Source organism: Camelus dromedarius, chromosome 16 (genome assembly GCF_036321535.1).
Source record: "Camelus dromedarius isolate mCamDro1 chromosome 16, mCamDro1.pat, whole genome shotgun sequence".
NCBI classification, from domain to species: domain Eukaryota; kingdom Metazoa; phylum Chordata; class Mammalia; order Artiodactyla; family Camelidae; genus Camelus; species Camelus dromedarius.
Window position 1 is genome coordinate 26,987,069 of NC_087451.1, and position 15,868 is coordinate 27,002,936.

Genomic DNA, 15,868 nt, shown 5'->3' on the forward strand with positions numbered 1-15,868 from the left:
CCAAGTGCTTGCCCAACTGTTAGTTGAATGTTTCCCACAATGGGAACCTCATTACTTCCCCCGGCTGGTAAGAACTCCAGCTTTCGCTCAGTCTTGACTAGCCTTAAAAAAAAAAAAAAAAGTAGAAAAGGGGACACTGGTGCACAGCACACAGCTGGTGGCTCCCTTGGGAGTGGCTTCCTTTTGGGGTGCTCTGGCCACAATGGGCGGCCAGTCTCTGACAGTTTGAGTGCACCGTCCTCCACAGTGCTGGGCTGGAGTTGCATTGGGGTTCGTCTCGGCGGGGAACTTGGACAGGACGCTTGCTCAGAGGTCTTGCTGTGTGGGCTGTCGAGGGGTGTCCAGCTCCTGGCCTTAAAGCTTGACCTCACTCTTCATTTGGCTCACCTGGGGCAAACTGGTTCTGACTGTGGGCCCAGTGTGACCGAGTCCAGACCCACACTCAACTTTGCCGCCTACATCCCCATAGTAAGAAGGGGGGTTTTTAATTTGGAGGCCCTGGCAGTTGGCACTGGGTCCTCTGAATACAACCAGCACTCACCAGCCGTCGGCATAAACAATAAAAACTTCAAAATAAAGAAAAATGTCCCTCTCTGGTTGAGCCAAGAGCCATGCATGAATTGCCCCCTCCTCAGGTGCCCTGTGACTGTCACCTCCTCATCTCACACCCTCCCTGTGTCCGTGTCGGGAGGGGGGTGTCAGGCCCCACAGCCTGGCCCCTCTGTTGAGAATCTTGCTACCATGCAGAGAAGAGACTTAGCACCACCCCCCTCCCCGCCAAACCCTGCATTTCTGAAGTGCCTCCTGGCACTCTGGATGTTTGCAAAACGCAGACTCTGGCCAAATTCTTTTCATGGGGAGGCAGTGAAAAGCAAACTCCTGGCAGCAGAAGCTGCACAGGAAGCAAGATGGGGACAGCCAAGCCCGACTTGATAGCATGTGCTGGGGAGGTCCAGACGCTGTGGGGATCCCTTATCTCTTCCTCCCTCTGATTACTGAGGTCCAGCTCCAAAGCCCAGCCTGTTCTGGAAGCTGCAATGTGACTTTCTACCGAGTCCCTCAGAGTGAAACTATTCCTGAGTCACCGACCCCTGGAGCGCATGAGGTCCTTGGAAACAAATTTTCAGATTGCTTCTGTCCACTGCAAATAAGGCTGCACTTTTGCTTATCTGACCTAAGCGTTTCCATTTGTACAACAGCCTTTGAAAACACCGACAAAAATACTGACGCACGTTAGGGGAAAATGACATTTGAAATGATGCTTACAAGGTATGAGGTGTAAGTTTGCTTTGCTGGAATTGCCGGTTTGCAGAATGATCTGCACTTAACGCTGGCTCGGGCGGTGGTGTCTGTGACCCAGACGGGCCGGGCGGCGCAGGCGGAACCCACAGGACGGCGCAGCGCCCTCCCACGACCCGGGGTTTCCCAACCACTGGCCTCCCTGAGGACCTCAGGGCCGACTGGATCCCTCGCTTGGGCCGGACGTTCCTCCCGGCGCTCTAGCCCGCGCCTCTCACTGCCCGCCGGTCCCGCCTCCTCGGCGCCAACCGGAGATCGACGTCCCTCTGCGCCAATAGGGGGCGCTCGGATGTGGCCCCCGCCTCCCGCGAGCCGCCCGCGCACGCGCCGTAGGCCGAGGTGGGCGGGGCGGCCCAAGGAGCGCGCGGCCATGGAGGCCCGAGGGGACCCAGCCGCCGCCCCCGGCCCGGCCCGCGCCCCCGCCCAAGTGGTAGGTGCCGGCCGCGGGGCCGCTCCGCCCTCCCGCCCTCCTCTCCTTACCCTCCGCTCCCCGCCTCCCTCCGTCTGCGCGGCCTCCTCGGCACTCGTCTTCCTCCGGGTGCCACGTGCGGCTCTCCCGTCTGTCCTCTCCCCGCCGGCCTCCCCCTCCCTCCTCCTCCCTCAGTCCCTCTCCCCTCCATCCTTTCCCCTCCATTCTCGCCCCTCCGTCCTCACTCCTCGGTCCTCCTCTTCTCCGTCCTCTCCCCTCCGTCCCCTCCCCTCAGTCGCTCTCTCCTCTGTCCTCCCCTCTCCCCTCCGTCCCCCTCGCCTCCATCCCTCTCCCCTCTCCCCGCTCTGGGTCCCTCTGGGTCCCGTCTCCCCTCCGACCTGCTCTGGGTGCTCATTTCCCCTGCACCACTTCTCTTGGGTTGCCTATGAGGATCTCTGCCCAAAGCAACGTTTAGGCACCAGCCAGAGTGTGGACAGAGATTAATCAAAGCTCACCTTCGGCAGAAATTCACATTAAGTTTTCTATTGTAGATCTTGAGAACAGTAAAAATATTCTTCCCTTTTTTCTTTTTCTTTAAAAATAATTCCATAGTAAAATAAATATGTAAGTGAATTAGGGAACTACTTTTGTGAATAAATAACAGAAATGCAGGAAGAGATGTCATTGTTGAGTCACAGCCTCAGAGTAAAGGTGACTGAACTGTACTTCATTAGTTATATCTCAGTTTTCCAAAGCCATATTCAGACTTAGCATTTAAAAATCCCATCTGTGTTTTGCATAGATATATAACATGCACACATATACGTGTGTGTATGTTCACGTGTATGCACGCATACGTACACGTGTACGCACACTCACCTGGATGGCCTGTGTTTCTGTTTTCTTACTTAGGAATCTGTCCACACTCCGTGAGGGTGTAAACTCAAGGGTGCGGCAGACTGTAATTCCTATCTTTGGGTATTCTGTATTGCTTAATGTGGTGATGTACAAAATTAAGACAAATCTGTAATCAGTTGTTTTGTTGGCAGTCAGGTCTCACTGGTTGTACACCATACACTTTAGGAATTTTTCTGTGGGCCCTATGAGAAAAGGACAGCACCAAACTGTCCCAGCCTGAGTAGAGCGAAGAAGGAGAGCCAAGTCACTCTCACTTCCCCAGTCTGCCCCAGCCGGCCCTCATACTTGGTGGAGGCACCTGTAGGGGTACTCAAAACAGTGTCTTTGTTGCAGTTTCTCTAACATCATGGTTTGCTGAAAATGCTTATCTTCTCAAGAAAAGGACCAATCAGTTACTCTCATGAGTGGATTTGAAGATACACTGATGCTTGTTTCAACCAAAAGGATGTTTCTGACCACAGATTGGAAAACACATGAATTTGCCATTGAATTGGGAAAATTTTTGATGCCTTTCAGAATTTTTTTTCCTTTTCAGAGTATCAAAAGACCAATTCAGGGAGCTCTAAGACATAGTCTTATGGAGAGGAGGCACAGGCACCTTCTGTTTGTCAGGCTGTTCTCCTTCCCTGGGAGCCTTATTCTGGGTCGTTCTGAAAGTCAGGCCTCACCCGTGGGAGTGAGCCTGGTGCGGGTGGGAATGGGAGGCAGATCGGAGCCATGGGAGGGAATTCCATGTTCACACTTGTTTGTCAGTCTGTTTGTTTTGGATTCCAGTCTGTCATCCTCCCAGTCCACAATGCTGAACCGTGGTTGGACGAATGCCTCAGGTCTGTTCTGCAGCAGGACTTCGAAGGCTCCTTGGAGCTCTCCATTTTCAATGATGCCAGTAAGGTATTTCTGAACTTCCTGTTGGTGATTTAGCCGTAGTGTAAGTCACCTTGGATTGTTCAGAGGGAAGTTTCCTGACCTGCCAACCCTCGTGCTTTCAGGACAAGTCCATGACTATCATTGAAAGATGGAAAGAGGAGCTAGAGGGTTCCGGCATCCTCGTGGTCATTGGAGGGCACGACTCTCCTTCCCCCCGAGGAGGTCAGTAACCATGTTTAGTCTGTTGTTCGGCTTTAATGTACGGTGTCTTGTCAGTTTATGCACTTACAGAGTTGCAAGTTCAAGTCCTGGGGAGAAGTATCCTGAGAGATGCTTCAGTTCACCACCTGTTAGGGACCAAGCAGACCTGTGAGGTCTGTATGCCGACCACTTCTCCATTACTTATTAAGCCCAAGAAAAAGCTGTTGGGTGTTTTTATTCCTGGTGTGATTGGTCATTGTTGGTCACCTCCAATTCTTAAAATTCTTTTCTCATGGCATTAGATTTGTTTTAGTCCATTAAAAAAAATCTTCTGGTTTCTTTGATTTTATATATTATTTTTCTTTTTTCTATTTTGTCTGTTTCCTGTTTTCACTATGAACTGTATTTATCTTCTTTCTTTTGCTTGCTTTGGGTTTCATTTGTTCTTTTTGTAATTCTTAAGGTGGAAGCTCAGGTCGTTGGTTTGAGATGTTCCTTCTTTTCTACAAGGCATTTAATGGTATAAATTCCCCTCTGCTTCAGCAACGTTCCACAAATTCTGACATGTTTTTGTTTTCATTCAGTTTCAAAATACCTTCTAATTTCCCCATTGTTTTCTTATTTGATTTATGGGTTATTTAGATATATATTATTTAGTTTCCAAATATTTGAAGAATTTTCCAGGTATCTGTTATTCATTTCTAATTTAATTCCTCTGAAGTAAGAGAACATACTTTTTTATTTGAATCTTTTAAATTTAGTGAGATTTATGTTGTGGCCCAGCACATGGCCTGTCCGGGCAGATGCTCCGTGTGCACTTAGGAAGGTTGCGGACCTGCTGGTGTGGGGCGGAGTTTTCTATAAATGTAAATCAAGTCAAGCTGGGGACAGTCTTGTTGAAATCTGCCATATCCTTGCTGATTTGGGATCTCCTTGCTCTGTCAGTTACTGAGGGTGTGTGGAAACCTCCAGCTATAACTGCAGATTTGTCTGTTCTTCCTTGTGGTTCTGTCATTTTTGGCTTCGTGTATTTTGAAACTCTGTTCATTTGAGATTGCTAAGAAGAACTGACCCCCTCACCACTATGAATACCCTCTTAATTTCTGGTAATATTCTTTGCTCTGAAATGTACTTTCTTTGATATTAATATAAAATGCTCTGGCTTTATTTTGACTAGTGTTAGCATAGTATATCTTCTCTATCATTTTTACTTTTAACCTATTCCTGTCTTTGTGTTGAAAGGATACCTTCTCCCTTATAGATTCTTGTAGACAGCATATAGATCTTGCTTTTTTAATCCAATCTGACAATCTCTGCCTTTTAACTGAGGTGTTTACATTAGTTACCTGTGACGTGGTTATTGATACGGTTAGGGATGAGTCTGTCTTCTTGCTGTTAGTTTTATATTCATTACGTCTATTCTTCATTCCATTTTCCTCTTTTTTGCCTTCTTTTGTATTATATTTTATAGCAGCTTTATTGAGATATGTTTGGCATACCATACAGTTCACCTGTCAAAGTATACAGTGAAGTGTTTTTAGTGTATTCACAGATGTGTGCGACCGCCACCTCAGTCAGTTTTAGAGCACTTCCATCCCCTCGGAAAGGAGCCCTGTATCCCTTGGTTGTCACCTTCCGCACCCTGCTGTTCCCCCCAACCCTGTGCAACCACTGATTTACTTTATTTGGGGCATTTCATCTGAATGGAATTATATATGTGTGCTCTTTTGTGACGGGCTTGTTTCATTTGCTTGATGTTTTTAAGGTTCTCATTGTAGCATGCATTAATACTCTATTCCTGTTTCTGAGAGAATAATATTCAGTTGAATAGAGACACCACATTTTGTTTATCCACTCATCAGTTGAAGGACATTGGGGCCATTCTACCTTTTGGCTGTTGTGAAGAGCGCTAGTATGAACATTCGTGTGCAAATTTTTGTTTGAACACGGGTTTTCAGTTCCTTTGGGTATATACATTTTAGGCGAATCACTGGGTCATATTGTAATTCTGCGTTTAGCACATTGAGGTACCGCCAAACAGCTTTCCACACCAGCTGCACCATTTTACGTTGCCACCAGCAGTGTATGAGGATTCCAGTTTCTCTGCATCTTCACCGACACTTCCTATTTTCTGTTTTTTTGATTGTAGCCATCCTAGTGGGTATGAGGTGGTTTCTCATTGTGGTTTTGATTTGCATTTCCCTAATGACTAAATGATACTGAGCCTCTTTTTGTGTGCTTTTTGGCCACTTGTATATCTTCTTTGGAGAAATGTCTATTCAAGTCCTCTGCCCATTTTTAAATTGAATTATTTGTCTTTTGTTGTTGAACTGTAAGAGTTCTTTATGTATTCTGAATACTAGACCCTTACCAGGTATTTAATTTGCAAATACTTTCTCCCATGCTGTGTGTTGTCTTTTCACTCTCCTGTATGTAACCTTATGATGCACTAAAATGTTAATTTTGATGAAATCCAGTTTTTTCGTTGTTACATGTGCTTTTGGTGTCATATCTAAGAAACTGTTGCCAGCTCCAGGTCATGAAGACTTACTTCTCTGTTTTCTTGAAAAAGTTGAGATCTTCTGTGTAGGTCTTTTGTCCACTTTTAGTTCATTTTCGTGTGTGGTATGAGGTAAGATTTAACTCCATTCTTTTGCATCTGGATATTAAGGTTTTCCAACACCATTTGTTTGAAAGACTGTTCTTTCTCCATTGAAAGTCTTGGTACCTTTGTGAAGAGCAGTTGACTGTAAATGTGTGGGTTCATTTTTGGACTCTATTCTTATGCAGTACTGCACTATTTTGATTACCATAGCTTTGTGGTAAGTTTTGATACTGGGAAGTGTAAGTTTTCCAATGTTGTTTTCCTTTTTCAAAATTGTTTTGACCATTTGAGATTCTTTGGAATTTCATGTGAATTTTAGGTTCAGTTTTTCCATTTCTGCAAAAAAGACCATTGGGATTCTGATGGGGATAGCATTGGATCTGTAGGTCTATTTGGGGAGTATTCACATTTTAACAATATTCAGTCTTCCAGTCTGTGAATGCAGAATGTCTTTTCATTGATTTAGGTATTTAGGTCTTCTTCAGTTTCTTTCATCAGTTTCTTTTACAACTGACAATGTACAAGTCTTTTGCCTCTTTGGTTAAGTTAACTCTCAGCATTTTATTCTTTTTGATGCTATTATAAATTGAATTATTTTCTTAATTTCCTTCTCAGACTGTTCATTGTTAGTTTAGAGAAAAACAACTGATTTTTCTGCATGTTGATCCTGCAACTTTGCTGAACTTATTCGTTAGCTCTGATAGTTTTGTGTGTGTGTGTGAGTTTCTAGGGCTTTCTGTATTTAAGATCATGTCATCTGCAACGAGGGGTAGTTTTACTTTTTCATCTCTAATTTAGAGCCCTCATTTCTTTTTCTTGCCTAATTGCTCTGGCTAGAACTTCTGGTACAGTGTTAAATAGAAGTGGGGAAAGGAGACATCCTTGTCCTGATCCTGGTCTTAGGGGAAGCTTGTGATATTTCACCGCGGAGTGTGATGTTAGCTTGGATTTTTACAAATACCCTTTATCATGCCGAGGAAGTTCCCTTCTATTCCTAGTTTGTTGACTGCTTTTCTTTGTCATGAAAGGGGATTTTGTCCAGTCTTTTTTCTGTGTCAATTGAGATGATCATGGTTTTTTTTTTTTCCTTCAATTCTGTTTAGGTGCTGTATTACATGGATTTTGTGTTTGAACCACCCTTCATTACTTCATCGCTTGGTTATGGTGAATAATCTTTCTGATATGTATTTTCCCTTAATTATTCCTTGTTTTCATTATCTTTAGTTTGTTTGAAATAGGAAATTTTTTTATAAATCAGTTATTCTTAGAACATCTACTTCAGCTTGGTTCTGTTGTGTGTAAACAAATTGTGGTTTTTGAAACTACTGTGAACACCCTTTCAAAATATTCTTTAAGATGGATAATATCTTCCATAGTTGAATGAAAGTAAATTGAAGGCATTTTGATGACTGTTATGACGGCTTGTCTAATCTCCACCTTAAAAACAAGTTTTGTCTTTCGTAAAACACTTTTTATAGGTCACATATAACTAGAGCCACATCTGTACACGTTCTATTAGTAACAAGAAAATAAGTCGTACTATTGTGGAGAAATGAAGTCATCTGCCGCTTCTTTGAAGTTGGATGAGGCGACTTCATGGGCTCCTGTGTTACACAGAAAGGCAGTGGAGTTAATTTGATTATGTCTGCCAGGACGTATTTTCCTGTAACAATGTTTTCTTAAGTAGGAAGAATTATATCGACTATTGGATAACATTGATCCAAAGTGTCTATTTTCGGGAGTGCTGGGTGTTTAAATTGGATTAGGATTCACTTGCTATTATTTCATATCGTAACAGAGCCAAGCATTTCTTAATAATGTGGTCGCTTGCTAAAACTGAAATAAAGCACAATCCCCCTCTTCTCTCCAAGAGTGAGGAATGTTAATATCACACCAAGGCGGGAGTTTTTCCTGCTGTGGCCATGACAACAGACTCCCTCACAAAGACACGGGCCTCCCCAAACATCAGGCCCTGGCACAAACATTTGACTTTTCAAGTCAGTAATATTAAAGCAAATTCCTTATCTTTGCCAAACACAAGATTCGTCGTGAGAACCTTCCCGCTTCCTTGGTAGGTGCCCTTTCCTTCATTACCCAGACTCTTGGGTTCAATTTCTCCTCTTCTGAAGCCCAGCACTAATAAAGCCACTTTTTAGACAGAACTCCGGTTGATTTCAGTGTGATTGTGGAAAGTCTCTTCCCGTTTTCTGAAACCCCTGAGCTCTTCTGCTGGGCCTGCCCTGCTTGTCGGTGATGATGGAGATTCAGCCTCCCCCGGGGCTCAGGGGCCAGGCTGTACGTTTCGCTCTCCTGCTTGTTGTACCTGTGGTTCTTTGAAATCTGCAGCCATCCTGCTGACTGATCTGGGTTGAGCAAGCTCTCGGATTGATGCCGAAGGCTCTGCTCTGGTCACACCCTCTGGTGACCTGAGTGTGCACTGAGATTCTTACTTCTGGCTGAAGTGTTGTTTGCTGCAGAGAGTGGCTGAGTGACAGGAGGGACCTGCCTTCTCCTCCTGCTCTGAGGCAGACACTTTGCCAGTGTCCCCTGGGCCCCATGACGACATTCTTCACGGTATCTCAGCTTTGAGGAAGAGGGAGTTACCGTTTTAACTCTGCACACTCCTGTTCTCCTTTGTGTGACTTGTCTTGGAGGCACCAAATCTGAATGTGTCTGTTACGCGATTCAGGTGTCAGGACTTCTTTTTGAGGGAAGGTGGGAGTGTGCCCCACGAGTCCCTGCAGACCCCTCTGTTTGGGTCAAGTGCCTTCTCTGATCTGTCCTGCCCTCAGCACCTGACTGAGCTCACTTAGTGTTAATTTCTGCTGCATTCCTTATTTGGAACCCTTTCCTGGCTGGCCCTTCCTGGAAGCTGGCTGGTGCTCACTTGCCCTGACCACCTGGTGCCCCCGTGCTGCTCACACCCAGTTCCCCCCAGGACCTGTGCCTGCACCGTGCTCTCTCCATTTAAGCTCACGTCCCCTCGCTTGCCCCCTGTCGGGGTCTCCTCTCAACAAGCCTCCCGGTGCCTCCCACTGTGCTCTTGGATTTAACCAGAGGTTATCATTTATCTCTCCAGCTCAGCTGTGTAATCTCTCTGAAGGAAAGAGATTGCCTTTTAAAAACATTTATTTGTTTGTTTGTTTGTTTGTTTATTTAGGTGGGGAGATAATTAGGTCTACTTATTTATTTATTTTCAGAGGGGGTACTGGGGATTGAACCCAGCACCTTGTGTATGCTAAGCATGCACCCTACCACTGTGCTGTACCCGCCTCCCAAAAAACATTTATTAAAATGTAAATCCATACAGAAAACTACACCTGTCATCACTGCACAGCTCAGTTAATTTTCACAAACTAAACACACCGTGCAGCCAGCACCTAGATGAAGAGCCGAAGTCACCGGCCCCAGAAGCCCCCTCCCTGAGGCAGCCACTCTCCTGATTTCCAGGAGCACAGGGAATCTGCTGCCTTGTGCTCCGAGTGCCATCCCCACGTCTGCTCCCTGTGCCCGTCGGTCGGAGCGGCGCCCACACTGTGCAGCCAGGACCATCCACGCTCCTCGTGGTGTAACTTCACCCCCGAGGGATCCCTGGGGCAGCCCCGACTCGGTGGAGTGGGGTCTGCACCTTGTCACAGGGCAGCAGGGGTCACAGTACGTGCAGGTGCAGTGGACGCCGCCAAGGCTTTATTTCCTGCAGGGAGCACACCTGCCCTAGTGCGTGTCTTATCAGTGCACTTACTGCGGCTGTTTCTTCTAAGGCACCTGGTTTTTCACTTGGTGGCACAGAGTGTTCCTAGCTTTCTTACCGTGTGCATCACACTAAATTTTATGAAAGGGAATCCACTGAAAATTGAATTCTAAAAGAGCTTCTCCTTTTCTTTTTTAAACAGTCGGATATTCTAAAAATCAAGCAGTAGCACAGAGCTCGGGGTCTTACCTCTGCTTCTTGGATTCGGTAAGTAACTCTTCGCTATACTTAAAATGTATGAATGTATCCTGCTTGAATGATTAAGAGATACTACATTTTAGTGTGGTTCTTGAAAATCATTGTTACATGCTTTGCTCAGACTTAACAGTTAAGGTCCATAGGTTGTTGCTGTTTAATTGCTGTAGCACCTGATGAGGGAACTGATTTTGGATAAATAGAGTTACTTAAAAACACAAAATTGCAGAGCAGAGAAACATAAAAAGAAAACGAAGATGAAGATAAACTAGGAAGCTGTTGAGAAGTGCAGTACTTAAATAGAAATAATTCATGCAAGTTGGTAACACAAGAAAACAGGAAACAAAAGAAAATGAGTGGTAGATAAATAGGAAAGGACAGGAATGGAGGCTCACAAAAGTAGGCATGTGAACAACAAACTAAGAAACGTTTGTAATCAAACACAAGTTAAATTAGTGAAAATATGAGAACGAATATATGTGCATATATGCATGACTGGGACACTGCTGTACACCAGAAATTGACACATTGTAACTGACTGTGCTTCAATTAAAAAAATTAAATTAGTGAGATACCACTTTTAAAAACCAAATTAACAGAGTTCTCTAAAAATGTAGATAACTCAGTGTTTGGAAATTCAGTGTGAACTGGCAGCATTGACAGCATGATCTAGCATTTTGTATTAAAACTTACGAAATGCTTATGCCCTTGACCCCTGGATTTCACTTCTAGGAACCCATGAAATTCTGAAATTTATGCGTTTATTTATCATGATGGAAAGTTAGTTAATGGAAACAAGTTGATATTCGATGGTAGAGTAATGGCAGTCAGTCTATGTCAGCCGATTACTATGTTTATGAATAATTTTAATGACATGTGAATGATTATGATGGGTGAAAGAAGGGCACGTGTTGGTGTGTGCATGCATCCTTACCTGTAGATTTTATCTTTAGTGGCTGCAAGTCACTCCAAGGACATTTATCTGTCTTCAGTCTTCCCTTGGGCTCCCGGGTCCTGGGGTGGGGGGCTCCTCCAGGTCTGGGAGTGTGGGGCTCCCAAGGGTGTGGGCTCCTGGATCTGGGGGTGTGGGCTCCCAGGTTACGTGTTCTTTGTCAGATGTGTTCTCTCCATCTGTGGTTTGCCTTTTCACGCTTTCATGGTGTCTTCTGATGAACAGTTTTAAATTTTTATGAAGTCCAGTTTATTGATTGATCTCTTTTATAGTTAATTTTTTCCCTAAGAAGTCTTTGCTTTTTCCAAGGAAGTTATTCTCTTGGTTTTTTACTTTTTTATTTGAACACCTTATTTCCTGTGCTAGAAAGCAGGTTAGTTTTTTCATACAGGTTTTGGGCTGCAGTGTTGAAGAGACTCTCTTTCTCAGTTGAATTGTCCCAGCGTCTGTGATGAGAATCAGTGGGCCATGCCAGCGTGGGTGTATTTCAGGACGTTCCATTCAGTTCTGTTCATCTGTGGTCTGCAGTTCATTCCTTTGTCTGCGGTACAGCATCCCACTGGGCGGACATACTGCACTTCCCAACCTGGGCGCGGGGCTGGTCCGAGTTCTTCCCCTGTGAATGGCGTGGCGGTGGGCTGTCTCGCACCCGCCTCTTGTTGTGCACATAGGAGAGCTCTTCTGCATTCACCCCAGAAGTGGGATTCCCAGGCCGCAGGGACATGCGGGCTCACCCAAGGGAGAGAGCGGTGCTGCTGTCACGTGGCTGAAGATGTCTGTGGCCCCGGCACACACTGGCCCTGGCTCTTCAGCCCCGGAGCCCTTTGCTGGGGCATCCAAGTTGCATTTTGACTTGTTAGCCACCTGGGATGCAGTCTGGGGCCATGTTTAGATTCAGAACATACTTTGTCAAGAGTGTTAACATCGGTGGAGACCAGCTCCCGTGCGCTTCTGGGGCTGGAGTTTATCTGTTCAGCAGGTCGGTGCCTGAAAGTGCCGGGCATGGCAGCCAGTGCAAGGGATCCGGCAGCGAACTGGCTGCGACAAGGACAGTGGGAGCCAGAGTTCAGGCCCCGTACTTCCCTCACCCCCTGGCCCTGCCTTGTCTCTCTCCTACCCCTGCCTGGCCCACGGTCCCCCCCCCCCCACCGGCTCCTCAGCGTTGCTCCCGGCCCTCCACGCGGTGGTGGGAATGGCCTGTGCCTGGGCTGCCCCCCAGCACTGGAGTCTGCGCACATCGATCACCACCTTCAGCACCGCGTCCTTTGTTGCCAGCATCGGCTGCCTCCCTGACAGAAGGCTGTCTCTGGGCAGGAGGGACTGGACTGATGTTTCTGAAGCACCTGGAACACGACTGGCAGGTAGCAGGTGTTAATGGACACTTGTTTAATGGATGGGTGGCATTTGGGTTTGTGTGTTCAGCTTAAATGGGCAAGTTAGACTGAGGTGGACACCTCTACACACGTGTCCTGGAGCCCAGCCACCCTGTTGGACGTTGTCTCCACGGAGAGTGCAGTGCTGAGCTTCTCTGTCTGCTCACCGATGGACTTTCAGAATCCCTGCTGTAGCGCAGGCTTTCAGACTGTGCTGTGTGGGTGCCTGTCCTGCCGGCTGCTGCCTGGGGGCCAGCAGGCCTTTCCAGGGACATCGGAAAGGCCTCCCCAAGGACCTTGCTGTCCCTCTCAGTCCCAGACATGTCCAAGGATGTTTGTCCTGGAGGGAAGTGGGTCACGCAAAGATCAGCGGTGTTTCAGGTGTGCAGGAGGCCGCCGCCCGTCCCCTCACTGGGAAGTTGCAGTCTTGGGGACAGTCACTCTGGGCCCGCAGGAGAAGCACAAAGCGCAAGGACACGGATTTCCCCCAGAAGGAGTGCCATGCTGAGTGGGCCTGGCGCCTCCCTCCGGGGTCAGCGGGGCTCTGGCCTTTGGCCTTGGAACAGAGGACCTGCACTGTGTGACCTGGGCACTGTCATCGGGAAATTCTGCTGGAAGGGGTGTCTGTGGCCTTTCCTGGGAAAGGTTTTGCAGGGCTTAGGGGGGATGCCGGTTGCATTTGCTTAGGTGGTCCTTGATTTCTTTCACTAGCATTTTGTGGTTTTCAAGATACAGACCATGTGCTTATTTTGTTAAGTTTGCACTGATGTATTTCATTTTCTTTGGCGTATTTGCACATGGACGTCATATCTCTAATTCCTGTGCCCACATGTTTGTTGTTAGTGTGTAGAAATGTGATTATTTTATGTGTCAATCTTGCAGAACTTACTTGTTCTAGGATTGGGGGGCAGATTCCTGAGGATTTTCTAGGTGGACACTCATGACGCCTGCAGATGGGGACACCTTCATCTCTTCCTCTCTGAGCGGGAGGCTCTTTATTTGCTTTTCGTGCCTGATTGCTCTGGCGGAACTTCTGAGAGTGTGGAGCAGGTGTCCTCACCTTCTGATCTGGAGGAGGAGGTGCCAGCCTCTCACTCCATGTGCCAGCTGTGTGCCAAGCCGAGGCGCGGCCCTCTGTCCCCGGCTTGCTGAGAGTTTTTATCGTGAACAGGTGTTGGGCTCTGTCACATGCGTTTTCGGTCCGTTGGAATTTGTTGGTTTTTAAGATGTGTTTGTTACTGAAGATATGTAAGATTTTTCTCATCTTCTTGGAATTTGGGGATTTTTCTGTGTGTGTCAAGAATCATTTCTGAACTGTGGCAAACTCTTCCAAGGTGCGGACTCAAGGTGTTTTCAAATGAGGTGAAATTTTCTATGCTGGCTCTTACTTTTTCCTGCTACCTTGTTTTCCCCTTTGGGGCCCTCGTGTTCGAATGTTGGGTCTTACAGTTTGCATTTCTCTGTAGTTTTGTATTCCCCTGTTGGACCTTCCCATTCGTTGGTTCAGTGATGAGCTGTGACCAGTTCTTCGCTTCTGCCGTTGCTTTTGGAAGTTAGATAGCGTGGTTCCCGTTCCTCCAGTGCTGGGGCACCTCTGAGAGTTCCTCTTTTTTGTTCTCTCCTCCAGCAGCTCTAGAGGGCGGCTCCACTCTGCGGCCCAGGTCCTCTTGGCTACATTAATGGTTGGTTTTGTTTGTTTATGGCTCTCTGCACCTCGGAGGTCAGGCCACACTGTCCGGGGGCCGTGGTGGCGGCAGGTATGCGAGGAGGTGTGGGATCTCCGCTCCTGGGATGGGACCCTTCTGTCCACGGTGGGGTTGAGGGGCTCTGCTGGGTCTGGGTGAGGCCTGGTTCCAGGTGTCCTGGGTTTCTGGCCAGTTCTTTCCCAGCCTCAGGGGTAAGGAGAAGCTTGCTTGTCTGGTGCCCTTTTCCCCAGTTCTCCTGGGGGAGCCCTCCAGCCCTGCCCAGGCATCCATAGATCTGCAGACTCCTGGAGCAGGGAGTCAGTCTTGGGGTGCTGCCCACCATCCCCTCAAGGTCCTGTGCAGTTGTGGCCTTTGCTGCCTTCTGGGCTGGCCGCTGTGTTGGTGAGGGTGTTTGATGCAGCTGGAGGGTGTCAGGCACAAGATCTCAGACCCTGTGTTTGCAGCATTGTAATCACACCCCACCCTCCCCTGCCCCCAGCACTGCAGGGCTGCTTGTCTGGCTGCAGAAGGTGGTTGAGGCTGTGTTGACTGGCAGAGGCCGGCCCGGCCTCCCCGACCCTCTCCAGGCACTGACCACATCGAGGGTGGGAGGCTTCCATCAGGCTCGCCCTGGTCTTCCGTGTTCCGAGGAGTGTTATCGCCACACCTGGAATGGCCGCGTCGTCTTCATCTCCTGGTGGGGCCAGCTTCCTGGACTGTCCCCCCTTTTCCCTCCAAGCATATGTTTATACCTAGCAGGTTTAGTCATCACATGACGTTTGCTCACTGAGAGACCCAGGAAGGTGGTGTGGAGGCCATGAGAGCCCGCCTGCGCCTGCTGTTCATCTGGGGTCGTCTGGGGTCCGGGAACAGCACACAGCACCACATCTCCCATGTGTTCCGGTCTAAGGCAGCAATGGGCCGCCAGCCTGGGAGACAGCCCGGCACCGCGGCTGCAGGGAGAGGCGCGGGAAGGGCTGTCTCTCTGAAGCGCATACGGTGCTGCGCCCTAGCAGGGTCTGTTGGATCTGCTAGTCTTTCCTCTGGAGCCTCCTGGCTTCCAGCTGACTGAGTGTGTGGAGGACACGGTGCTGGGTGAAAGGAGACCGCCGTCCTCGTGGGGTGCCCGCAGCTCCTGCCAGGGGAGGCTCCTTCCGAAACCGGCCGGGAGTGCTGCCTGGCCATCTGGTCACGCACGTGGCGGGAGTTCTCGCTCTCAGGAGGGACTGTCCTGAACCCTCGTGTTTTTGGCTGTGTGTCCACCCTGCCCCCAGCCCCGCTCACCTTTGGCTCTGAAAAGAAACGTAGGGCAGAGCAGACCCCTGCATCAGGCCGAGTCTCCCTGGGACATGCCCGCCATTGTCTGGCTTCTTTTTCTCTGTGAAGTGGAAGAAGGAACCCGCGTAGAATGGGGGGGGGGGCGTGGAGGCGTGGAGATCTTTTAAATGACTTTGAAGTGATTTCAGTCTCTTTTGCTATCAACCATTTTTTCCAAACTGCTAGTAAGTAGCAATATTGACTGACTTAGGTATTAGTGGTTTTTGTTTCTCTTTCTGCTCTAATTCTTTCCTGTGCATGGGGGAAAGGGTGGAGTGTTGAGACAGAGGAGAAGG

General features: G+C 47.9%; 1 protein-coding gene across 8 annotated transcripts in view; it reads left to right on the forward strand.

Moving 5' to 3' along the window:
* Positions 1 to 1,649: 1,649 nt before the first annotated feature.
* B3GNTL1 (UDP-GlcNAc:betaGal beta-1,3-N-acetylglucosaminyltransferase like 1) overlaps positions 1,650 to 15,868 on the forward strand; it is a 76,436-nt gene continuing 62,217 nt past the window's right edge. For 3 of the 8 annotated variants that reach the window (XR_010384369.1, XM_031469447.2, XM_064494849.1), the window contains exons 1-4: positions 1,650 to 1,729; positions 3,401 to 3,517; positions 3,616 to 3,715; positions 10,193 to 10,257. Coding sequence is in view for 5 of the 8 variants with exons in the window: in XM_031469447.2 (XP_031325307.2) it covers positions 1,670 to 1,729; positions 3,401 to 3,517; positions 3,616 to 3,715; positions 10,193 to 10,257 (342 nt within the window). In the remaining 3 variants the exon portion in view is untranslated. Of the gene's footprint in view, positions 1,730 to 3,400; positions 3,518 to 3,615; positions 3,716 to 10,192; positions 10,258 to 14,188; positions 14,328 to 15,868 lie in introns of those variants that run through there. The other 5 variants (XM_031469445.2, XM_064494851.1, XM_064494853.1 and 2 more) reach the window with 5 other exon arrangements.